The sequence below is a fragment of the Microcaecilia unicolor genome, chromosome 13 (assembly GCF_901765095.1).
Source record: "Microcaecilia unicolor chromosome 13, aMicUni1.1, whole genome shotgun sequence".
NCBI lineage: Eukaryota > Metazoa > Chordata > Amphibia > Gymnophiona > Siphonopidae > Microcaecilia > Microcaecilia unicolor.
The window spans coordinates 16,375,297-16,391,359 of record NC_044043.1 but is presented as its reverse complement, the minus strand read 5'-3'; the positions used below and the strand labels follow the sequence as shown (position 1 = coordinate 16,391,359).

General features: G+C 44.3%; 1 protein-coding gene across 6 annotated transcripts in view; it reads left to right on the top strand.

Annotated features, from left to right (window-relative positions):
- Nucleotides 1-16,063, top strand: part of SPDL1 (spindle apparatus coiled-coil protein 1) — a 347,822-nt gene that overhangs the window by 315,803 nt on the left and 15,956 nt on the right. For all 6 annotated transcript variants that reach the window (XM_030222480.1, XM_030222482.1, XM_030222476.1 and 3 more), the window contains one exon: nt 281-614. In XM_030222480.1, the coding sequence (XP_030078340.1) occupies nt 281-614 (334 nt within the window). The remainder of the gene's footprint in view (nt 1-280; nt 615-16,063) is intronic.

Below are 16,063 nucleotides of genomic sequence, written 5' to 3'. Positions count from 1 at the left end.
TCGTTAAAGGGTCGTTAGAGTTTTGTGCATTTAGGCCTCTGTTCCCACCCATCTTGCTATTATGCAGTATGCACCCAACCTGAAATTGTCAGTCATACTCTTAAAGTATATGTAAACTTCTGCTTCAATAGAGGCAATTCATGAAACAGTTATTACTATCAAAGTTTTGTTTTCCTGAATGACAGCTTCATTTAATATGTGTGCAATTGATTTCATTAATTTGATGCATTTTCTTTTCGAACTTTGACCAGTCACTAATGTTTGTTTTATTCTTCCCCAGAAATGACTGAAATTCCCCTCCAGAAACGAAGAAAAGAGGTACTCCCAGTGGAACTTCCATCTGACAAGGTGTATGGTACCCTTGCTTTCCCAGCAAAAGGTTCTCAAAATAAAGATGAACTAAAACCAGATGCCCTTACTTCAGTGGAAACAACTAATGCAGCACCTAAAGGAGAATTAACTCCTGTGACAGTACAAGCAAATGTATCTCTTCCTCTAAAATATCCAGAAGAAACCAAAAATGGAGAACCTTTGAAAAAGAAGAAACGAGTCCAAATCCTGGAAGAATTGAGTAATGTGCAAGTTGTAAGTGAGACCAACAGAGTTGCTACAAGGTCAGTACCTCCATGTTTTTCATTTGCCCAAGGCAATTAGCAAAGCAATTAGCAAGGATTTCAATCTTTCTTTTTTAACTCCATGTACTACTGTTCACTTTTTTCTCCTCGATTATAAGTACTGTATGCAGTGTTTATCTTTTCTTTTAGTCTGTTTATTTAAAGATTTTCACAATAATATACAGCAGTAACATATGCATGAAGTGATATAGAGGAGTATGTAAAACAATGTAACGTATTCAACATACCAAGTACAAAATTTAAAGGTGAACATGGATATTCATGAGGAACATCTGATATTTATGATAGTTCAATAAAAGAGATTAAAGCTTACCATTATTGTTAAACTTATGTAATATATGTTCTTTCATTTGGCTAGGTAAGCCTTATATCTGTAAGTTTGGAGGACTAAATTCTACCATTTATCATACACCACTAATGTTAAATCTTTCTATTGTGTTAGGATTATCTTAATAGCACGAGAGATTAGGGTATTAAATAAAGAACAATCCTCTGTCAATGAAAAGCCTTCAAGAGAAACAGCTTTTAGTATGAGAATTTTATAAGGTAGGCTAATTTCCAAATGAAAAGGGTATTTGAAATGGAACTCCAATATGGTTGTATAAACTTACATTCAAATGTCTAGCATTACCAAGGTCTGCATTACAAGATGAAAATAATTTAGAGAATTCAGGATTTATAATTTGAGATCTTAACGGGGTTCATTAGAACTCTATGATGGAACAATTAAATAGATTGGGTAGTTGAGAATGATTAAGAAGCATGAAAGGTAGTGTACCACAATGATTTCTATTCAGTTTCATGAACAGTGCAGCCCAAATGTTTCCCAGGTTTTTTTTTTGGGTTTTTTTTAAGGAAGATAGATTTTCTTTGGACGTATTTTTAAGAAGATTGTAAAGATTTGAGGCAGTATGACCTGAAACAAAATTTGTGCATAAAAGCATTATAGATGGTATATTATTTGAGTGTGAAGAGAGATTAATACTGTTTCTTATTGCTGACTTGAGCTCCAGAAGCAGTGTAGCACTTGATTTGTATCTGCCATTCTGCGAGGATAAGCAGGCTGATATTATCACGTATGGGTCGTCGTCCGCCACGGCCCAGGAGACCTGAGCACTTGCAAAGCAAAAAATCAAAGAGTCTTCGAGAACGCAGCGTCACACGGGACCAACACACCGCGCATAAGCGAGCAACTTCCCGCGACGCGAACGTGCTACTCAGTTCTTTTTGATACACGCTTCAAGAGAGTTGTGATGGCCGCTACTCCCTTTTTTTCGGCTCAGGAGAACCGTTTTTTTGCGTTTATCACTCCCCCTTTTTCTTTTTTCTTCTATCACCTCAAATATTAAAAAAAAAAATAGTTTGTTTCCCTTACTTGTTAGTTTTTCTTCACTCTTGGAAGTTTCCTTTCTTTTTTCGTTGCAGCCGCCTTTAGGCTGCTCAGCCGCGTCTTTTTTCCGCCTTTTTATTTGGCACAATCGAGCCTTTTGATTTCGCGGACGCTATTTTCCTGCCCATGTCATCAAAGACTCCCAGTGGCTTCAAACGCTGTACTCACTGCAACAGGACCATCTCGGGTACCGACCCCCACGCGTGGTGCCTCCAGTGTCTTGGGCCCGATCATCTTCCAGCTGCCTGTAAGCTGTGTAAGTTGATGAAGAAAAGGACCCAGGTAGCTTGAGAGGCTCAGCATGAGAGACTTTTTTCTGATCGGTCCGGTCCTTCGGCATCGACATCAGTACCGAGGTCGGCGACGCCGACGTTGAGGGAAGCAACGACACCGAGAGTCCAGGTAATGGCTGCCGAACGACTGCATCAAGCTGTCAGCGAGGCGTCGAGTGGGTCTCCACCTGTCTCGAGGCCTACTGCTATGCAGGCCTCCTGGGACCGACCTTCGTCGGACCCGGCCCCGAGGAGGCGTGAGGATTCCACATCCTTCTCTTCGGTACCGAGGAGTCTCGATAATGGGCATCGAGCGAAGGCGAAGAAGCACCATCATCGATCTCCTGCCATGCACGGTACCGAGAGCTCCAGGGAGCCGAGGGAGTCAGCACCCGAGAAGCGTCCGCACCGGGAGGACCGCTCACCCTCTATACAAGAAGTGCTGATGCGTCGATCATCTGGCAGCCTGGTACCGGCTCTCGAGTCCCTTCAGATTCCTGCACCGGCCCCCCCCCAGCCTTTTCCGATGGAAGCTCTCGACGAGCGCGTCAGGGCCCTTCTTCCGGACCTTCTGGAAGGGTTGCTTCGCCAGTATGCCTCGGTGTTGGGGGTGCTTGCACCTTCCTTACCAACTGTAGAGGTGGCATCTGGGCCATCACCTGTGAGAAGGTCTCTGTCCTCGGTACCACTTGCGATGCCAGCGTCGGTTGCCACCCAGGTCGATTCCCCCTCGACATCGGTGGAGGAAGCTTCACCAGGAGTCTAGGCAGGGGTCGACTTCTCGACATCCTCCCCCACGAGGTCGTCGATCCTCGACGTCGAGGCAGGCTAGGGTACATGCTGCTCTTAGAGAGCTTTTGTCCGACACCGATGAAGAGCGCTCGTGGGAGGAGGAGGACACCAGGTGCTTTTTGGAGGAAGAGTCGTGTGGCCTCCCCTCTGATCCCACTCCACCAATTGAATCTAGGATGTCTCCACCTGAGAGTCTTTCTTTCTCATCCTTTGTGCGGGAAATGTCTAAGGACATTCCATTCCCTATGGAGATTGTGGATGAGCCCAGGGCTGAGGTGCTCGAGGTCCTGGATTATCCTTCTCCACCTGTTGAGGTTGCAATAGCCCCCCTGCACAATACACTCAGGGAAGTGCTAATGCAGAATTGGTCTTGCCCTCTCTCTAATCCAGTGGTCCCCAAGAAGTCTGAGTCCCAGTACAGAGTCCATGGAGAGCCTATAATGGTGAAGGCCCAACTTCCTCACGATTCCGTGGTGGTGGACTCTGCTCTCAGAAGAGCCAAGAGTACTAGAGACTATGCCTCGGCGCCCGCAGGCAGAGAGTCTAGAACCTTGGATTCTTTTGGGAGGAGAACGTATCAGGCCGCAATGCTCACCACCAAGATCCAAACATACCAGCTCTACACGAGCATTCCCTTACGGAACTCGGTGAGGCAACTGTCCAGTTTAGTTGAAGCACTTCCTCTGGAGGTTGCTGAACCTTTTCATCAGGTGGTCAGGCAGCAGAAGGCGTGTCGCAAATTCCTGGCCAGGGGGTCTTACGACACTTTTGATGTAGCATCCTGAGTAGCTGCCCAAGGTATAGTGATGCACAGACTCTCATGGCTGCGTGTCTGAGACCTGGATCAGAAGACCTAGCAGCGAATGGCGGATGTTCCTTGCCGGGGGGGGGGGGGGGGGGGATAATCTTTTTGGAGAAAAAGTAGAAGACATGGTCGATCAGATCAAAAAGCATCATGATGCCATGGATTCTCTCTCCCACAGGACGCCTTCTGCAACCGCCTCCTCTTCTAAGAGGTTTTTTGGGGGGGGAAGAGGCGTGCTCCCTATTCCTATAACAGGCGTAGGCACACTCCTGCTTCTTGGCAGCCGGTTCAGGCTCAGTCCCAGCATGTGTGTTCTCGTCAATGCCGTGCGCCTAAGGCCCCAAGGGCTCCCCAGCAAAAGCAAGGGACGGGCTTTTGACTGGCTCCAGTGCAGCATAGCCTCAGAAAAAGTGTCCATGCCGGACGGCTTACCTGTCAGGGGGAGGTTGATATTTTTTCACCAAAGGTGGTCTCTTATAACCTCCAAACAGAAAAAGTAAACACTGGGCCTTCAGGAATGAGAAAAATGCAATCCTTTATTAATGATGAATACCCGACACGGGCCGTGTTTCGGCGTACAAACGCCTGCATCAGGGGTCTGGGATATTACAGCACCTAACCCCACACCTGAAGCATCTGTATGCAGCACAAAAGGTTTCTCAAAGTCCACCGTTCTAAGCAGGGGTTCCTCACACAATGCTAACCGTAAAGCCGAAAAGGGGAGAGAGAGAGAAGCAAGCCTTTTCGGCTTTACGGTTAGCATTGTGTGAGGAACCCCTGCTTAGAACGGTGGACTTTGAGAAACCTTTTGTGCTGCATACAGATGCTTCAGGTGTGGGGTTAGGTGCTGTATTATCCCAGACCCCTGATGCAGGCGTTTGTACGCCGAAACACGGCCCGTGTCGGGTATTCATCATTAATAAAGGATTGCATTTTTCTCATTCCTGAAGGCCCAGTGTTTACTTTTTCTGTTTGTTTGGTTGCTTTTGTATGCTGTTTTCCCTCTGTTTTGTGACTCTTATAACCTCCGACAGGTGGGTTCTTCAAATAGTCCAGTTAGGATACACTCTCAATTTGATATCCAAGCCTCCAAATTGCCCACCGGGAGCTCAGTCCTTCAGCTCCCAGCACAAGCAGGTACTTGCAGAGGAACTCTCCGTCCTTCTAAAGGCCAATGCGGTCGAACCCATTCCACCAGGGGAAGAAGAGCTGGGATTCTATTCCAAGTACTTCCTTGTGCAAAAGAAAACGGGGGATGCGTCCCATCCTAGACCTAAGGGCCCTGAACAAATTCCTAGTCTGAGAAAAGTTCAGGATGGTTTCCCTGGCCTCCCTTCTTCCCATGATTCAGGAAAACGATTGGCTATGCTCTCTGGACTTCAAGGATGCCTACACTCACATCTCAATACTCCCAGCTCACAGGAAGTATCTTTGGTTTCGGCTGGGAACACAGCACTTTCAGTACTGCGTACTGCCCTTTGGCCTTTCTTCTGCGCCCAGGGCTTCACAAAATGCCTGGCAGTTGTCGCAGCATCGCTACGCAGACTGGGAGTGCATGTGTTCCCTTATCTCAACGATTGGCTGGTGAAGAGCACCTTGGAGGCAGGGGCTCTACAGTCCATGCGGATGACTATTCAAGTGCTGGAGCTACTGGGGTTTGTAATCAATTATCCCAAGTCCCACCTTTTCCTGGTTCAGACATTGCAATTCAGTGGAGCTCTGTTGGACACACGGACGTCTCGAGCTTATCTTCCTCAGGCAAGGGCAGACGATCTCCTGGCCCTAGTGTCCTTGGCTCGAGCATCTCAACAGATCACAGCTCGGCAGATGTTGAGACTTTTTGGCCTCCACAGTTCATGTAACTCCCATAGCACGCCTACATATGAGATCAGCTCAATGGACCCTAGCTTCCCAGTGGTGCCAGGCCATAGGGGATCTAGAGGATGTCATCCATCTTTCCACCAAATTTTGCAGTTCCCTTCAGTGGTGGACCATTCGATCCAATTTGACCTTGGGACATCCATTTCAAATTCCTCCGCCACAAAAAGTGCTGACGACAGATGCATCCCTCCTGGGGTGGGGAGCTCATGGAGATGGACTTCACACTTAGGGAGATTGGTCCTCCCAGGAGAAGGATTTTCAGATCAACTTCCTGGAATTACGAGCAATCTGGAACACTCTCAAGGCTTTCAGAGATCGGCTGTCCAATCTGATCATTCTAATTCAGACAGACAATCAGGTTGCTATGTATTGCACCAACAAGCAGGGGGGCACCGGATCTCGCTTGCTGTGTCAGGAAGCCATCAGGATGTGGCTTTTGGCTCACCATCACGGTATGTTTCTCCAGGCCACATACCTGGCAGTCGTAAACAACAGTCTGGCCGACAGACTGAGCAGGATAATGCAACCTCATGAGTGGTCTCTAAACATGGACATTGTCCGCAAGATCTTCCGAGCGTGGGGCACCCCCTCGGTGGATCTTTTTGCCACTCAAACCAATCACAAGGTCCCTCAGTTCTGTTCCAGACTTCAGGCCCACGACAGACTAGCGTCAGATGCCTTTCTCCTTCATTGGGCGACAGGCCTTCTGTATGCTATCCTCCCATACCTCTAGTAGGGAAAACTCTGCTGAAACTCAAACAAGACAAGGGAACCGTCAGATCTGGTTCCTTCTTCTTCTGGAGTTGTCCTTCGAAGAACCGTGGAAATTGGAGTGTTTTCCGACCCTCAGAACGAGGGGTTGCTTCTACATCCCAACCTCCAGTCTCTGGCTCTCATGGCCTGGATGTTGAGAGCTTAGAATTCGCCTCCTTGGGTCTTTCAGAGGGTGTCTCCTGAGTCCTGCTTGCTTCCAGGAAAGATTCCACAAGTGTTATTCATTTAAATGGAGGAGGTTTGCCATCTTGTGTGACAGCAAGGCCCTAGATCCCTTTTCTTGTCCTACATGGACCCTGCTTGAATACCTTCTACACTTATCAGAGTCTGGTCTCAAGACCAACTCAATAAGGGTTCATCTTAGTGCAATTAGTGCTTACCATCAACGGGTAGAAGGTCAGCCTTTAGTAGTTAGTTTCATGAGAGGTTTGCTTTTGTCAAAGCCCCCTGTCAAACCTCCACCAGTGTCATGGGATCTCAATGTCATTCTCACCCAGCTGATGAAAGCTCCTTTTGAGCCACTGAATTCCTGCCATCTGAAATACTTGACCTGGAAGGTCATTTTCTTGGTGGGTGTTACTTCAGCTCGTAGAGTCAGTGAGCTCCAAGCCCTGGTAGTGCATGCACCTTATATTAAATTTCAACATAACAGAGTAGTCCTCTGCACTCACCCTAAGTTCTTGCCAAAGGTGGTGTCGAAGTTCCATCTGAATCAGTCAATTGTCTTGCCAACATTTTTTCCCCATCCACATACCCGCCCTGGTGAAGACAAGTTGCACAACTTGGACTGTAAGAGAGCATTGGCCTTTTATGTGGAGCAGACAAAGCCTATCGTCAGTCCGCCCAGTTGTTTGTTTCTTTTAATCCCAACAGGAGGGGAGTCGCCATCGGAAAACGCACAATCTCCAATTGGCTAGCAGATTGCATTTCCTTCGCTTACGCCCAAGCTGGGCTAACTCTATAGGGCCATGTCACGGCTCATAATGTCAGAGCCATGGCTGTGTCAGTGGCTCACTTGAAGTCAGCCTCCATTGAAGCGATCTGCAAGGCTGCGATGAGGTCATCTGTCTACACATTCACATCTCACTACTGCCTTCAGTAGGATTCCCAACGCGACAGTCGCTTTGGGCAGTCGGTGCTGCAGAATCTGTTTGGGGTTTAGAATCCAATTCCACCCTCCTAGGCCCATTTATGTTATGTTCCAGGCTATACTCTCACTTAGTTGTGTTTCTTTTCAGGTCAATCTATGTTATGTCCTCGCCGTTGCGAGGCCCAATTGACCAGTGTTCATTGTTTTGAGTGAGCCTGGGGGCTAGGGATACCCCATAAGTGATAATATCAGCCTGCTTGTCCTCTGAGAAAATGAAGATACATACCTGTAGCAGGTATTCTTCGAGGACAGCAGGCTGAATATTATCACAACCCACCTTCCTCCCCTTTGGAGTTGTTCCTGTTATATATTTTTGCTTTCTATGAAACTGAAGTAGTACGTTCGCGTTGCGGGCGGGAAGTTGCTCGCGCATGCACAGTGTGTTGGTCTCGCGCAACGCTGCATTCTAGAAGACTCTTTGGTTTTTTGCTTTGCAAGTGCTCCGGTCTCCTGGTCCATCGCGGACGATGACCCATATGTGATAATATAGAGCCTGCTGTCCTCGGAGAATACCTGCTACAGGTATGTATCTTCATTTTTTCAGGGCACAGACCGTAGAAATCTGCCCAGCACTGCCACTGCCTCCCAACCACTAGCCCCACCTCCCACCACCGGCTCTGCCACCCGTTCTCAGCTAAGCTTCTGAGGATCCATTCCTTCTGAACAGGATTCCTTTATGTTTATCCCACGCATTTTCGAAGTCCGTTACCATTTTCATCTCCACCACCTCCCGCGGGAAGGCATTCCAAGTATCCACCACTCTCTCCGTGAAAAAATACTGACAATTTTCTTGAGTCTGCCCCCCTTCAATCTCATTTCATGTCCTCTAGGTCTACCGCCTTCCCATCTACAGAAAAGGTTCGTTTGCGGATTAATACCTTTCAAATATTTGAACATCTGTATCATATCACCCCTGTTTCTCCTTTCCTCCAGGGTATACATGTTCCGGTCAGCAAGTCTCTCCTCATACGTCTTGTAACGCAAATCCCATGCCATTTTTGTAGCTTTTCTTTGAACCGCTTCAATTCTTTTTACATCCTTAGCAAGATACGGCCTCCAAAACTGAACACAATACTCCAGGTGGGGCCTCACCAATGACTTATACAGGGGCATGAACACCTCCTTTCTTCTGCTGGTCACACCTGTCTTTATACAGCCTAGTAACCTTCTGGCTACCGTCACCGCCTTGTAGCTAGAAGGTTGCTAGGCTGTATAGAGAGAGGTGAACTAGATTGGAAACTGGTTGAACGATAGGCGGCAGAAGGTGGTGGTAAATGGAATCAGCTCTGAGGAAAGGAAGGTGAGTAGTGGAGTGCCTCAGAGGTCGGTGCTGGGGCCAATTCTGTTTAATATACATGTGTGAGACATTGCTGAAGGGTTAGAAGGTAAAGTTTGCCTTTTTGCGGATGACACGAAGATAGTCAATAGAGTGGGTACCTTGGTGGGTGTAGAAACCATGAGAAAGGATCTCCAGAAGAATGGTCAAGGGTCTGGCGGTTGAAATTTAATCAATAAACTAAATTTTGTTTATAAAACTTTTTGTGAATATAATGTGCTCAGTTCATACCCATTCCTACCATTATATCCCCAAGGGAACATATGGCAGAGTTGTAATTCACCTGGGGACTGTTTATTTTATTAGGATCTGCCATCTCTGTTGCGCAGCGGAGCCATGGTTTTTCTATTACCCTGGACAGAATTGTCTATCCCCTCTAGGTACTTAATCACCCCAACCTTGTATCTGCTCATGACAGGCGTACACCGTCAGGCAGTAGCAACCTCCCCAATTAGAAAGGAGCCCAGTATTCAGTAGATAGAGTAATATAGTTTATTAGCATTGTCATCTCACCAAAGATGGTACAGGCAAGCAGGTATTCATATGATGGTACAGCAGTTCACGACATGTCTCTCTCTCCAACCTTCTGAGACTTCTGCACTCTTTTTCTGATCTAATACCCCTCAGACTGTTCCTTATATACCATTTTAACCCTATTCATTCCAATGGACCCTAGCTTTGTCACCAGGACTCTTGGCCACAAGTTCTCAAGCTCTAACTATAAGCAAGATATATCCAGAGCGCATCTTGTGAGATGACTTCATAGGTCATTATGCTCTCTTCAGCTCCCTCCTCCCTTTACTTGCAGCTAACCCTCTACTATCTTTCATTTTAATCAAAACATCCTGGCTCATGACTTCTTGCAGGTGCCAGTCTCAGGATTGTGGACAAGAGCAAATGCCCCCTCCCTTGCCAGCTCAGCACTTGCTACAGTGAAATATAACTGTGTCAAAGGTGATCTCTGATTTTTACAGGCCTAACTCTCTGGGAACTCATTTCAGCTTGAGCTGCAGTGAAATGTATTTTGTATCAGAGATGATTTTTGGATTTTAAGAGGCCTAGCTCTTAGCCTGGGCCATTGGCCTGTATTTTACTGAGAGCAAGGGCTAGCATATTTCTATGAACCTTTGGTTCAACATTGGCAGGCAGCTAACCACACTACAGCAGATATCAAATACCTTGTGTTCAAAACATTTACCAGAAAATGGAGAGGAGGTGACATTGACAGACTCATACTGCAGGAAGAACAAAGGTTGATTTATGGTTTAAATACCCTCAGTCCTAATGGCCTAAATAATGAGAGAGACTTTCGCCCATTCCTATAGTTTTAACAGTATTTTCAGTCTTGTTACTTTCATGTACACTTATACAGCAGACATATTTTTATTATCAACTTCAGGGTTATTTTAAACTTTGACTATTTATTTTGATCTTCTCTTACTTGATTTTTCACGCTAATTTATCATGTATATTTCATGCCATATGGTATACACACGTGTGGAGGTGTTGTTTTCTTTTTTTTTTTTGTATTCCACATAATATATTGTATATTTTTTCATGCTTTATGTATGTCTTTGTATGATCTTAATATTCTTATGTATATCATTCTTATTATCTTTGTTTACATTGTGTTTTGAATATATTTTAATATACATGTGTTTGATTATATGTACATAAGTATTTACTGCTTCGTTTTGATGTCTTCATTATTTTATTTTACTCCGGGCATTTTTCATTCATTTTTTCACCCCCTTTTTTAAATTTGGATTCATGCACCCCCCTTTTTTATTTTCTTCCTTTATTTTCATTTTTTTCATTCTTTATCATTCGTTTTTTTTCATTTTTTAATTGTTTTTTTTATTTATTAAGTTTTAATATTTTTTTTATTTTTTTGATTAGTATGTTTTTTTATTTATTCATTTTCTTATATATATATATTTTTTTTATTAGTATGTTTTATTATCAATTTTACCTTCTTCCTATTTTTGTTAAACTTTTGTCCTTTTCAGTTATTTATTTCAAATTCATTATCACAATTTCATGAATGCGAGTATACTTTGTATATACATACATATTTATTTACATATATATTCTTTTTCACATATAATATTTTTCATATTTTTTATATTGGTTTCATTTACTTGTTTTTTTGACAATCATCATTATTATTTTTATTGTTTGTTTTGGTTCTTTGTTTATCCAGTGCCCCCTTGTTCAGTTCCGTAGATTTATTTTTATAGTTTTTGTCATGGTTTTTATTTGGCACTCCCACCTAATTCTCGTAAGTTATATTCTAGGGCAATTTGAAAGTTAAATCAATTGAAAATTCTTTGATCAGACTGTACCATTTCTGGTCCCATCTAGAGACTTTCCTTGATACAGCATTTAGCTGACACACTGGGAGGAAATCACTGCACAGCAGGAGGTGGGTTGGGCTCTGAATAGAGAGACAAACCACTTGTTTGTAACATTCCAGGTGCTGGACCTGAACCAAACTCCTGCAAAGTAAAGTAAATTCTGACTATTTAAATTCCAAACTTCTCAACTTTCTGGCTGATATTCTCTTTAATTTAATGCTTATTGCTTAATTAATTTGCCTTGTGAACCCTCTTTCTTTCTTTCTTTCTTTCTTTCTTTCTTTCTTTCTTTCTTTCTTTCTTTCTTTCTTTCTTTTTCTTTCTTTCTTTCTTTTCCTGCCAAGCTCTGATAGAGAGGATAGGCTGTTCAAACTGCATTGCATTGTGGCTATAAAGTTGCATTTTACATTGCTGAAACTGCTATAATTATTGGGAATATTTAGATTTATTTACAAAAGGAAAGTTATATTCTAGGGCAATTTGAAAGTTAAATCAATTGAAAATTCTTTGATCAGACTGTACCATTTCTGGTCCCATCTAGAGAATTTCCTTGATACAGCATTTAGCTGACACACTGGGACCTTCAAGCCCTGATGTTGGAGGCAGACTTATATGTTGTTGCAATCACAGAGACGTGGCTCAATGGTTCCCATGAATGGGATGCAAACATACCAGGCTATAATGTATTTAGGAAGGATAGAGAGGGTCGTAAAGGTGGAGGAGTAGCTATATATGTGAGAAATGAGATTGCAGCGACTGAAATGACAGGGACCTGGGGAAAGGAAGAAGCGATATGGATCACCTTAAAGAGAGATGATAGAACCTCTGTGGGTGTTGTTTACAGACCTCCGACACAATTAGAGAAATTAGATAAAGACCTGATCGCGGATATTCAAAAGTTGGGAAACAAGAGCGAGGTGTTGTTGCTGGGAGATTTCAATCTGCCGGATGTAGATTGGAAGGTTCCGTCTGCGGAATCGGAAAGAAGTAGAGATCTCGTGGATGCTTTCCAAAGTGCTTTGCTCAGACAAATGGTGACGGGACCCACGAGGGAGGGAGCGACGCTGGATCTGGTGCTCACAAATGGGGTTATTGTGTCAAATGTCCGAGTGGGTGCACACCTGGGAAGCAGTGACCAGCAAACGGTTTGGTTTGATATGACGGCTGAAGTGGAGGGCGGCCACTCTAAACTCAATGTCCTGGATTTCAAGCATGCTGACTTTAGTAAAATGGGGGAATACCTGAGGAAGGAGCTGATGGGCTGGGAGAACGTACAAGAAGTGGAAGGACAGTGGTCTAGGCTGAAAGAAGTAATAAATAGGGCCACAGACCTTTATGTAAGGAGAGTAAATAAAAGCAAGAGAAAAAGGAAACCAAGCAAGTGGCTGAGAAAATAAAGGATAAAGAGTTGGCGTTCCTGAAATACAGAAAAACTCAAAAAGAGGAACACGGAGAGGAATACCGGATGAAACTGAAGGAAGCCAAGAGAGAGATACGTCTGGCGAAAGCGCATGCGGAAGAACAAATGGCTAGAAAGGTAAGGAGGGGTGACAAAAATTTCTTCAGGTATATTAGTGAAAGGAAAAAGACTAAAAAGGGAATTGTGAGACTGAAAGATGCTGCGAACCGCTATGTAGAAAATGATGAAGAAAAGGCAAATTTACTAAATAGATACTTTTGTTCTGTTTTCACAGAAGAAAATCCTGGAGAAGGACCGAGATGGACTGACAAAAGTACATGTGAGAGTGGAGTGGATTTAGCACTGTTCACAGAAGAAAGTGTGTATGAACAACTAGGAAACCTAAAGGTGGACAAAGCCATGGGACCGGACGGGATCCACCCCAGGATATTGAGGGAGCTCAGAGAGGTTCTGGCTGGTCCTCTTAAAGATTTGTTTAATAAATCCTTGGAGACGGGAGAGGTTCCGTGTGATCGGAGAACGGCGGAGGTGGTCCCTCTTCACAAAAGTGGTGATAGGGAAGAAGCTGGAAACTACAGGCTGGTAAGCCTCACTTAGGTTATTGGAAAAGTAATGGAAGCGATGCTAAAGGACAGGATAGTGAATTTCCTGGAAGCCAATAAGTTGCAAGATCCAAAACAACATGGTTTTACCAAAGGGAAATCGTGTCAAACGAATCTCATTGAATTCTTTGACTGGGTGACTGGAGAATTGAATCAAGGACGTGCTATGGACGTAATCTACTAAGATTTCAGCAAAGCTTTTGACACGGTTCCCCACAGGAGGCTCTTGAATAAACTGGACAGGCTGAAGATAGGACCTGAAGTGGTGAACTGGATTAGGAACTGGTTGACGGACAGAAACCAGAGGGTGGTGGTGAATGGAATTCGCTCGGAGGAGGGGAAGGTGAGTAGTGGAGTGCCTCAGGGATTGGTGCTGGGACCGATTCTGTTCAATATATTTATGAGTGACATTGCCGAAGCGTTAGAAGGTAAAGTTTGCCTTTTTGCGGACGATACTAAGATTTGTAACAGAGGGGACACCCGGGAGAGAGTGGAAAACATGAAAAAGGATCTACGGAATCTAGAAGAATGGTCTAAGGTTTGACGATTAAAATTCAATGCGAAGAAATGCAAAGTGATGCACTTAGGGAGTAGAAATCCACGGGAGAAGTATGTGTTAGGCGGGGAGAGTCTGATAGTTACGGATGGGGAGAGGGATCTTGGGGTGATAGTATCTGAGGATCTGAAGGTGACGAAACAGTGTGACAAGGCGGTGGCCGTAGCCAGAAGGTTGCTAGGCTGTATAGAGAAAGGTGTGACCAGCAGAAGAAAAGAGGTGTTGATGCCCCTGTATAAATCGTTGGTGAGGCCCCACCTGGAGTATTGTGTTCAGTTCTGGAGGCCGTACCTTGCTAAGGATGTAAAAAAAAATGGAAGCGGTGCAAAGAAAAGCTACAAGAATGGTATGGGATTTGCCTTACAAGACGTATGAGGAGAGACTTGCGGACCTGAACATGTATACCCTGGAGGAAAGGAGAAACAGGGGTGATATTATACAGACGTTCAAATATTTGAAAGGTATTAATCTGCAAACGAACCTTTTCCGGAGATGGGAGGGCAGTAGAACGAGAGGACATGATATGAGAGTGAAGGGGGGCAGACTCAAGAAAAATGTCAGGAAGTATTTTTTCACGGAGAGAGTGGTAGATACTTGGAATACCCTCCCGCGGGAGGTGGTGGAGATGAAAACGGTAGCGGAATTCAAACATGCGTGGGATAAACATAAAGAAATCCTGTGCAGAAGGAATGGATCCTCAGAAGCTTAGCCGAGATTGGGAGACGGGGCTGGTTTTTGGGTAGTGGGGCTAGTTCTGGGCAAGACTTCTACAGTCTGTGTCCTGAAAATTGGGCTAGTTCTGGGCAAGACTTCTACGGTCTGTGTCCTGAAAATGGCAGATACAAATCAAGGTAAGGTATACACAAGAAGTAGCACGTATGAGTTTATCTTGTTGGGCAGACTAGATGGACCGTGCAGGTCTTTTTCTGCCATCATCTACTATGTTACTATGAATAGCCAACAGGAAAAAGGAGGTGATAGTGTGGTGAGGCCTGAATTAGAGTATCGTGTACAATTCTGGAGACCATAGGATGGTGGCTACCAAAATGGTCAGTTGCCGTGGAAACATACTACATTAGACAATCATTAGCAGCAGAATCAATATTTTACACATAGGTTGTACTGGGTGTTGGAGAAACTTACATACAATTCTGGATATCTGGAATATATATTCTGTACATTTCTACAGTTGAGCATATTGCTCATCATTTCACAGCCTTGGCACCTTCCCTTTAAACGTGCATGATATGATCACCTGACCTGCACATTCTCTTGCTGTTTTTCTTTTTAATTGACTCATTTCTTTCAGTAAAACAAGGAAAAGGCTGTGGGTATTTCATTCTTGCACACGAGAAAAAACTGGCTTGAAGCCCTCACTAATGCTCATTGCAGAAGCATTAGCTAATTTTCACTCCTCAGACCATGCACTAAGGTCCACAGCTCTAGACAACTGTGCATTTCATCTTCAGGTTGTCTGCACATTTCTTTGCATTAACTTTGGAACATAGTTCAAGGGGCCTTGCAAAGTGAAATGCCTTCCAGGCTCCTCAGCTACCAGGAGTACTAGGCAAATACAATAATCAGAGGAAAAACTAAGGAGTCTAACACTGATGTTGTTATCCACATGGGAACAAATGACCTGGCCAATAATACCCCACTTGCAGCACAGAGAGCTTAATCAGGAGCAGGGGGAGGGGTTATAACCTTTGGTACAAACAGTAGCTTCGGAGAGGGAAAGTTTACAAAATACCTAGAATTTCAGTAGGTGGCTTTTGACCTGGTGTCATCAAGAAGGTTTTAGGTACATAGGACACTGGGGCAATATATCGAAAAACAAAAGATTAACAATGTACTGCATCTCCTGTGGCAGGAAAAAAATCCTTGGTGAGAAATTCAGACAATACGTTTCTAGGCGCTGGCATATGGAGGCAAGTCACTTCTAGTGGTCACCCCCAGCTAAAGACAAGATGTGACAGTAGTAAAGAAAGCAATGAAAACAACAACAATCTTAGCAAATCACTTTTTACCAACACAGCAGGAAGTGAGACCAAACAAAAAACTAAACATAAGATGAGACTGCCACTGAAATGTAG